General features: G+C 31.7%; 1 protein-coding gene across 2 annotated transcripts; it reads left to right on the forward strand.

Moving 5' to 3' along the window:
* The first annotated feature begins 4,583 nt into the window (after window positions 1–4,583).
* LOC143231760 (uncharacterized) lies at window positions 4,584–9,896 on the forward strand. 2 transcript variants are annotated; one of them, XM_076466398.1, is made up of 4 exons: window positions 4,584–4,810; window positions 5,838–5,978; window positions 7,340–7,432; window positions 7,639–9,896. In XM_076466398.1, the coding sequence occupies exons 1-4, from the start codon at window positions 4,753–4,755 to the stop codon at window positions 7,887–7,889; spliced, it is 543 nt and encodes a 180-aa protein (XP_076322513.1). In that variant the 5' UTR covers window positions 4,584–4,752; the 3' UTR covers window positions 7,890–9,896. The 2 variants fall into 2 exon arrangements, with proteins under 2 accessions (XP_076322513.1, XP_076322514.1); XM_076466399.1 differs by having other exon boundaries at window positions 4,593–4,659.
* Window positions 9,897–10,447: the final 551 nt, after the last annotated feature.

Below are 10,447 nucleotides of genomic sequence, written 5' to 3' on the forward strand. Positions count from 1 at the left end.
ATCGCGGCTTGTCTGTGAAATGTGTTCTAATTCTGTTTATAAACAAGAACGAAATTCAAGTGTTTCTGTTGTTTTTTTTTTACTTTTATTTTGTTAAAGTTTCTTCCCTAACCGTGTCATATTGGTTTCTATCACGGGTACACATCCTTGCTTTATAAGTACACGTGTCAATCGAACGTACTCGAACCTATTGTTGCATGAAAGTCATCCAAGTGCAGATACGACAATTCTGATTTTCAATACCACCCCTCCTGTTTTTGTTATAAGCTTTATTTTTCTAAAGTTAGTAAACAGTATATTTTACAAGTTAGATTTTTACTTTATCTCTCGTCCTATTTGAATACATCATCAAAGGATAATCAATTCTATTGGTCACAGTCTGATATTTTAGTCAAAATCTAACTAAACAAAAGTTGTTTAGAACTGAACACCTTGTATGTTTTTTAGAGGTAATAATACTGGGGAAGTGTTGAGGCCGAACATACACTATACATGTGTATTAGGTGCAAAATCCACGTTTATGTTTGTTTAAAATGGTGATTAAACTACAAATTAATTTTGATTATTGAATGAAATGTAAGTATTAGCCAATAACTACAGATACACAACATTACGATATATAGTGAAGTAAAACGTACTCAAAACCCTATAAATACTGTATATGCTTCATCGTTATAAGAGGCTTAATAAAAAAAACCGCTATAACCCGAACGATTTTGAAAGGTGGGTGGGCCTTTCTGCTTCAAAGGCATTCCCAGTTTACTAGCGTCCACCTTTCGGAAGCGGTTTGATTATAGTTTTTTTAAAATATAATTTTGTAGTAAAGCTTGTTGAAGCTACATAATTCTCTGACAGCATGAATAACAGGCCCAATCGTAATTCGTTGGTTTACTGACCCAAACTGTGCTGATAAGCTTCGAAAAGACGAGACGAGACTGCAGTCTTACGCAGATGGTAAGACCAATAAAAAAATGCGTTAGGCCTTTATGTCACAGATTCCGTTTTTCAATATTACCTCCAGTGAAAAGAAAAGACACACACACACATGTATACAATTTCAATGGTTGCTTTATATAACCCATAAATAAGATGAGAAAGAAAATAGATTATTCTGTCTGGTTAACAAAAAAGGCAGCATTGTTACAATTAGACAACATGTGTAAAATTAACTATGAAACATATAGTTGGGCCCCTTTTTGGTATGTTTCTTTGTTTTTGAATTTCGCGCAAAGCTACACGAGGGCTATCTGCGCTAGCCGTGCCTAATTTAGTAGCGTAAGACTAGAGGGAAGGCAGCTAGTCATCACTACCCACCGCCAACACTTGGGCTACTCTTTTACCAACGAATAGTGGGATTGACCGTCACATTATAACGCCCCCATGGCTGAAAGGGTAAGCATGTTTGGTGCGACAGGGATTCGAACCCGCGACCCTCATATTACGAGTTGAACGCCTTAACCCACCTAATCATGCCGGGCCATTTTTTGTATCCCAAACGTAAAACTAATTTTTCTCGTTTTATCGGATTGGTAGTCCGACGATCCAACATTCGCGTTCCGTTTTCTTAAGATCTCACTGCGCACTCTTGGTGCGTTATAAGAGTGACGGTTAAAAGTTTCTACTTTATTAGAAGAGTTCAAACGTTGGAGGTGGGTGCTGTGGATTTGCTGCCTTCTTTCTGGTCTTTTCGTTTAAAATTAAAGACGGCTGACGCAGATATCACTTGTAGTGGTTTGTGCAAAAATCTCAAAGAAATATTTTGCTTATACAAATATACTTTCCTGGTCATAAATCATTTTGCAACAGATCAGTAAAGCGGGTGTGGAACTTCGAGTGTATAGCACTGTATGAATGTATTATATATTTTACAGTTTGTGTGTGTGTGTTTTCTTTGAACTGGAGTGAATAAGTTAACTATTCACCTAGGCTTCACACGCATGATTTCATTTGATCATTAAAAATGTGAAATAGTTACAAATAAAATTGACCAATTATATCCAGCTGGTTATAGTAAATAGTTTTACTTTCTGATCAGAGCGTTATTTATTGAGAATGAAACTAAAAACCAACAAAGTAATGAGTTTAGCTTATTAAATATAGCTCTTTACGATCTTATTTATACAGAATAGAATACAGTTTTATCACATAAGTACCTTGTTTTACAGTAAATTCACAATTAGCTATCTAATGTGTCTACTCCAGGAAATCGAACCCCGAATTTTACCACTGAATGTTCGCAAACTTACCGCTGTACCACCAGGGAATGATTGAACACCATCACTGTTAACGATATTATTAACCCTAATTCTGTGTAACATGTAACGTTGTAACCTGAGGGTCGCGGGTTCAAATCACCATCACGCCAAACATGCTCGCCCTTTCAGCCGTGGTGGAGATATAATGTACAGTCAATCCCACTATTCGTGGGTAAAAGAGTAGCCCAAGAGTTGGCGGTGGGTGGTGATGACTAGCTGCCTTCCCTCTAGTCTTACGCTACTAAATTAGGGACGGTTAGAGCAGATAGTCCCCGTGTAGCTTTGCGCGAAATTGAAAAATAAACAAAACAAACTATTTGACGAAGATACTTAGTTAAGTCCTACATACGTTTATTGAATTAACAACGCAAAATCATCTCTAGAATGTAAGTATAATAATACAAATTTGATTTAAATCACCAATATAAAGAACAATTTTTGATAAAGTTTATTTTTCTTAATTTTGTCCTGACTTTTTTCATATTTAATATATTCTAGAAATGTTATTATATTTATTGTAAATTTCAGGTTAAATAAATAATACAAAAAAGGTTTAAGGTTTTCATCTAAAAATTACGTCTTTTATTTCACATTAGTATACAAATTCGTAATATTATGGAAAATGTACCTTTGTGAAAGCATGTAATTAATAACTTTTAACTCAATTCACGAAATATTATCAAGGCATATTCAGCCAATGTAAAATCAAATCGTGAAGATGTTAGAATTCAGATAATCTTACAGTAGTTTCAGACAGAATGTCGAAATGTTTTCTCATGTCGCAGAACAACTACAATGTTTTACTTTACTATATTATTCATCTTATGAATATAGCTTTTACCTACAACCTGTCTGACGTAAATGGTCCAGACTACATTATTCGCTTTATATGAAAGAAAGAAACAACCGATGAAAATAATACAAAAACATTTCACAGAACGACTGAAAACTTAAGAATTAATTATTCAAAAATTCTGAGTCATCTTTACTTTAATACATTATTTTACATTTTCAAACTTACGTCTATTTACTCAAATTGTACAGAATAACGGCGGTTTCAAATACCCCCTCCCGCAAGTATAGCGGTAAGTCTACGGATTTACAACGCTAAAATCAGGCGTTCGATTCCATTCGGTGGGCTCACCAAATAGCACGATATGGTTTTGCTATAAGAAAAACACACACACTCAATTAACAGCTTTCTTTACAGACGTCTGTTTTTGTTAGGCTAACGTTTTGCATCTTATCGCAGATTTCATAAAATTCACCAGCTGTACATTTTTGTATAAACATGCTAGCGGTTAAAAAATATATATATTAAAAATCACATTGAAATAAAGGTAACCAAAGTAATGTGACAAAGTTTTGAAGTTTTATGTTTAAATTGATTTAGCCTTTTGTTTTCACTGTTAACATGGTAACAAAGAAAACTACTTTTTATGTAATCATTACGTTGTATTGTCGAGTGTTTTATATTGATAACATTTTGGAAGGTAGTAGCACTTAAAGTGATCAGATTAGTGTATCCAAAAGTATGTACGTCAGATCTACATGTACCTCAAAATTTTACTTTTTATATTCCGTCTGCGTAGAGTACGCTAAATTATTCGAGATAATTTATTAATTATCAGGGCACTCTGTAGTTCTAATAACGTCGAATACATATATTCTTTCTTTCTGCATATGATAACTTATCAAACACAATTCATAGTCCAACTTACATAATTTCATTAACTTTCATGACATAGCAAACAATTTAAATTCATATTACGTGAATCATAAGAAAGTTGTTTCATTGACCAATATAACCATTGCTTATTTTTAGAAGTTTGTAGTAAAACAAGATACTAAAAATTCGTTTCTCAGAATTTGGCCCGGCATGGTCAGGTGAGTTAAGGCGTTTGACTCGTCATCTGAGGGTCGCGGGTTTAAATCCCCATCATCAAACATCCTCGCCCTTTCAGCCATAGAGGCGTTATAACGTTACGATCAAGCCCCCTATTCATTGGTAAAAGAGTAGCCCAAGAGTTGGCGGTGGGTGGTGATGACTAGCTGGTGGGGAAAGCTAATGAACGTTATACCCAACGTTAAATAGTAAAAAGTAAAGTCTGTGGCTAATATTGATATTATAATAATTTTAAGAGCTTATTATGCAGTAGTTCATGAAAAAAATCGTTTGAAAATCTCTCTACTAGACAGTTTGTGCTCGTAAATAAATTAAATATTTACGTTTTTTGTATTTTATACCTTAATTATATATATAAATATATTTTAAAGGCACCTTTAATTATTATTTTCCATTCAAGTGTGCATAAAACATAGTATAGAGGGCGAAACAAGATAAATCATCAGCTGATCAGTACATGTATGTTGTGTATATCGACCTTTGATGAAACTACGATAAGTATAATCAAAGTGTTGTTGAATTTAATAGGGTTATTAGATACTTGTAATAGTATTAATATTTGTTTTTGCTAGAACCGTAAAGTAATATATAATGAGAACAATTTTGTTTTGCTTGTGTTTATTCATCACAGTGAATTTCTCAAACGGATGTAAGTAATATTGAATTGATAAACTAATGCTAAATGGTTTTCAGTTCATTTGGAATGAAACTGCATAAGCTTCTAAATTCGTTAATAATTAAACACACTACCAGTACAATAATGTAAGTTAAACCTATTGCATAGGGCTAATATGGTTAGAGCATGTCATTGATAAATAGCAAGACATTGGCCTCATCAGCTGAGCTCATGGCTATACATTTATAGCATGACATTGTTACTGGAATAGTAAGGCAGTGACCTTACCAGTACCAGATGACCTAAGTGGACAGTATGTACTTATTTAATTTGCACATTGATCAGTTCAATTACATATCTTAACTTTTGTTCATAATATTATGATGTATTTTCAATGCTTACATTTTTTATAATTAGTCCATGTGGTTATTTGGTGAGCAGCTGTTTCATTTGACTAATTGTTGGTTAGGTTCAGACTTCGTGATAGCATGATCAAAAATTAGATTAAGTCAGGGGAAGGGGATACAATAAAAAAAAAAAAAGGAACCAGATATCTACACATAACTAATAAAAACAAGCTCACTATTGGTATGTTACAGTGTATGTTTATGAGACTATGGAAATGGATTGCTTTGCATTATAAATTGTCTAGGAATAAATTTATTTTTGTGTAAGTGTCTGAACTGTAAATGACAAAGTTTATATCTCATTATTTTCTACTGAGGAATTGTAAGAAGCACCAAAAAACGTTAAAAATGTTTATTTATTATTAAACAAAAACCTATTAAGTAGCTTAATTCAGAGTTTAGAAACTGCTAGAAAGAACTTGTCCAGTTACATTATAATACTTATGGAAATTACTTTTAAGGTTACAATTTGATCTTTCATAAAGGATCGTGAGTAATAAAACTGTATTTTTGATAACTCGTGTATTTGATTAATGAAAGTAATCCATGCTGTTACACTCCATTATTTAAAGATGACTTCTTTCTGTGTGTGTGTGTGTGTGTATATATATATATATATATATATTTGTGTGTGTATATATCCCTTCCCCTAGATGCAGGGATTCAAAGAAATAAACGCTATATAGTGTCTCACAACATTACCAAGTGGGTTGATTCAGGCTGTGAATGTCAAAACTACTCCTGTGGTTGCTGTGCCTATCTTGACATTCCCAGAGTTCGACTGAATGATACAGGTTAGCTTGTTGAGTAATAGTTATGAAGAAAACAATTTCAGGTGAAGTTTTAACACTGTTGAGAAACCTCAAAATGATTTTGTATAAAATAACTTTCAACTAAATGGCAGTAAATAAAACTGCATACAATTGTTCAATAGGTTTAGATAATACACCACAGTTACATTTATAACCATGTTAACAAACATCCATTGTAAGTGAATAATACCACAGTGTTTCAGTTAAGGCCTCTTGTGGTAATATAATAGACATGACAAATTCTGGTCTAAAGGTTAAAGGACTAGTGGCTTATATCATCGAGTATGTAACTGAAAAACTTATCTACACTTTAACTGAAGAAATGCTATTAAACAATAGAGATATCTTGTAGAATTATTATATTGATTAAGCATTTTGTGCCTTAGTTTTACAAATTACTGATATGAAAACATCCAAATTGAAATGTGCATATTTCTACCTGGGCTAAGTGCATTAATTACCATGAGATGGTATTTGTAATTTTGTTTTCAAATATAAAATATAATACATGTTTTACAATATAGTTTTCTCTTTAATACACAAAAATATAAATATATCTTGTAATATAAGATAAATAGGCTCTCAGTGTTCAAATGTAAATGAAATTATCACAAAACAGATGAAACACATAATGTATATTTCATAATAATTTATATTTTGTTAAATTACATATTGTATCTATTCACTGAAGTTACTTTATGGAACTTTTCTGTAGAATTATTTAAAATGAATAATAATAAAATGTGCTGTGTCGCTAGATGTACGCTTTAGGTTATGAAATGTGCGGTGTTGCCAGATGCACGCTTTGGGTTATGAAATGTGCTGTGTTGCCAGATGCACACTTTAGATTTTCAATTGTTAAAAATTATAAATATCCACTCATGCATTTCCATAACAATATTTTAAACACAATTTGTAAAACAAAAAAAGTATTTCAAATGCCTCTTTATTGTTAAGGCTATTGATGTAGTATCTAATTAAGCCTAAGAAATTAATATTTTTACCTGTTATGTTCTAAGCTTACACTCTGATTGACAGCATAGTTTTTATTGTTTCTGTGTTATGTTCTAAGTCTAAACTCTGACAGCACAATTTTTTTTTGTTTTAATGAACCTCCCCTAGTAATATTAAATTAATATAAACTTTCATTTCTATTGTTGCAATAATTTGATGATTGTATAGCAAGTCCAGAATGAGTTTTAATAGCATCATGACGAAAATTAATTATACCTTATGGGAAAAAAAAAAAGTCTAAATAAATAAATAGTCTTAATAAATAAACAATGGAGAGAAAAAAACATTTCCTTTTCTTGAAATTCTGTTTGAATATTTTTCCCCTTTAGGTTGTGTGAACCTTACCTACCTACCAAAGGAATATGGCATTTCCTTCACTGTGACAATTGATAACTACACAGTGTTTAATGAGACAATCTCAGGTAGAGCTCAGTCTATTTTGGTATTTCTGAATTTTTAAAAGAAAAAATTTAAAGAAATATAAATGAACTTATAAAAAAAAATCATGTTTTTTTATTTTCCTGCTTTTAATGTGAAGGACTAATATTTTATGCAATATTTAAGTATTTTATTTTCACAAAGTGCTTTGTTCTTCTGGCTGTAAAGTAACTTATTGAATTCTCTGTAGTCCACAACCCTCCACCACTGTGTTTCGGAGCTCCCATGCTAAAGGAGTTTGCAGATCTGTGTGTTCACTTCTACAATATAACCATCTCCTGGAATAAGGCTTACGGATGTATCAAATTAGAGGCCAGACTTCACTATGTTACTGTAGCATCATATGAGCTTGGCTGTTTTTCTGTGGGTCACGGTCTTCATTATATATCACACAATAAGAATCTTCAGTTATTGTCAAGAACAGGAAACAGGCTTTTCTGAAAAACTGTACTGAAATGAGTTTTATGTTATATTAACTTGTGTGTTTTTTTGCTTTGCGTTTATCTGTGATCTATTAGTTTATTCAATGGAGTCAATATTATACGATCTTCACTCACATTAGCATGAGCAGTCCCTGACCTCTGACTGCAATTAACCTCAACACTTGCATAGTAACTTCTGCTAAATAAATGGAAGAGGTAATCTTAATATTTGCATTGAATCTACTTACGACAAATATTACTTTATGCTAAATATATTGGTTAATTGTTAAGGGTGGTACACTAAACAGTGTTAACTATTATTTCTTTTAAGGTACATACCATAATAAGTTCTGAATTCCTTACCTTAATTAAGCACACAGTAAACATTATGTTACAATGCAAATGATTTTCACCTGTCTTCATGTATAAGATTATATGTATTAGTTACCATAACATGTAAAGACATTTTTTAATTACAAGTTTCCATAGAAACAGAGAAATGGTTGTCAGTTGGTGAAGTTATGTTTTAAGTTTTTTTTTTAAACAATTATTTTTTCAAACTCATTTTATGATTTATTAGTCTACTTTTGTTCTGGAGTTCACAAGAATACCAAACAGTTATTGGTATTTTTGTACGTAAAATACAATAATTACTAAGCTTTCAACTCGCTATGATGTTGAGAGAGTTTATTAATTTTGGCTTGCAAGTGCAAATCAACTTATCTGCAAATGAACTAATTAGTTATGAAATGGGAATTTCATATAAGTTATATTTACCACAAGTAAATATTGAGAACACCTTAACAAGTGAGCTACTGGAAAATAAAGGTTCATGTCAGGATTACTAGAGATTTAACCCTAATATTAAGATTTTACAAAACAAAACTTATCCTCCTGTTTAATATTATTACACTAGTGTGCTTAAACTAGGGTTGTTTGTAATAATTGGGACACTAAGTGGTTAACATATTCAAATATGTATAGTAACTTCTTAGTATTAATTTTTTTTACTTCTCTAAGCCATGTTATCATGTATTAATTTAGTTTTAATTACAAAATAAATAAATTTGCTATATATTAATACCAATCCAAACAGCTTTAAGATCCATCATGTTTACCTCTGACAACTTTTTACATATCCTCATTACTGAATACATTTCTTATGCTAATTTTTTTGAGTATGTTCACTGCTACTACAGTGGAATGTCTATGGATTTACAATGCTCAAATCAGGGGTTCGATTTTTCTCAGTGGGCTCAACAGATAGCCCGATGTGGCTTTGCACACACACACACTTTTGAGTATTGTGAATGATGTTAACTCAGTGTTAACATTATTTTTCAGTGTATTCACTTGAATCATTTGCTGTGCCATAGAATATTCTTCAGTGCACTTTTATTAACCTCTGTATGGTGTAGTGTGATTTTTTACGTAGGTTAAAACACACCTGCTCACACAACTTGAATATCTTTCCCAGGGTAATAACACCTCCCAACAAAGTTGATTGTGAGTTTAAGCTCAGCATTCTTTGTGTGTGTAATACATGATTCTATTTAGTGTAGTATGCTATGACATTTCAGTAGTACTCTTTCTGATTAACATAATAAAGTTTAACATTTTGCAAAAAAAGATTTCAGTTGACCTAAGTTTTAACCTTCTTGTTCTGATAACTATTGTTTTTTGATGTTCTGTTCTTAATGGAAAAGTAAACAGACTTGTAAAAGAATGGCTTGACATTAAGGTCACACTTAACCCTGTCACAGTAATACATGAAGGACAATGCATTATATATTGTAATATTTTCTACTGTTATCTTAAGGTCACATATGTCATTTATTGATGTGTAATCTCGTGCTCAGTTATCTTGACCTTTAAAATTTTGTTTTTTAAACACACTTTTGAAGTTTATAAAACTGCTTTTGCTAATTTTGAAAGTAATAAGTGTATTTTGGATGTATGATGGTTGTACACTAAATGTAAGAACTTGTAAGCGTTTATTACATGAAAATAAAGTTTATTAGAGCACGACTCTTGTTTACTTATTTATATTGAAAGAATGACAGTTTTGTGTATTTAACAAATTGTTAGTTTTGTTTAACAATACATTACATGTACTGCATTGTATCATCCAGTATAATTTAAAATATTCTGCTAAGTTTGCTAAAAATTACCTTACTTCATACATGATCTAACAATGCACTGTATTATGTACACAACAAGCACTAATATTTGTTAATTTTTCAGTATTTTTAAGTAAATTGAGTGCAAAATATTTTGATATTTCTAAACTTTGGTAGTGCCAGATGAAGACAATTGTAGGGGCTAGGCACGTTGTTTGTAAGCTAAGAGAATTGTAGGGGCTAGACACGTTGTTTGTAAGCCCTATCCGGTTGTACAAGTTAAACCAAAGATTAACTTTTAAGGAAAATTTTCATAAACCCATAATTTTCATAGGTGTTCAATTTTTTGTAGACCCTAGGCACTGTGCCTAATAAATAATCCAGCCCTGATAAGCATATTGGGAGACCCTTTTGAAATCATTTCTAAGCTTGAGTGATTAGATTTACCATTTTATTA

This window comes from Tachypleus tridentatus, chromosome 11 (assembly GCF_004210375.1).
Source record: "Tachypleus tridentatus isolate NWPU-2018 chromosome 11, ASM421037v1, whole genome shotgun sequence".
NCBI classification, from domain to species: domain Eukaryota; kingdom Metazoa; phylum Arthropoda; class Merostomata; order Xiphosura; family Limulidae; genus Tachypleus; species Tachypleus tridentatus.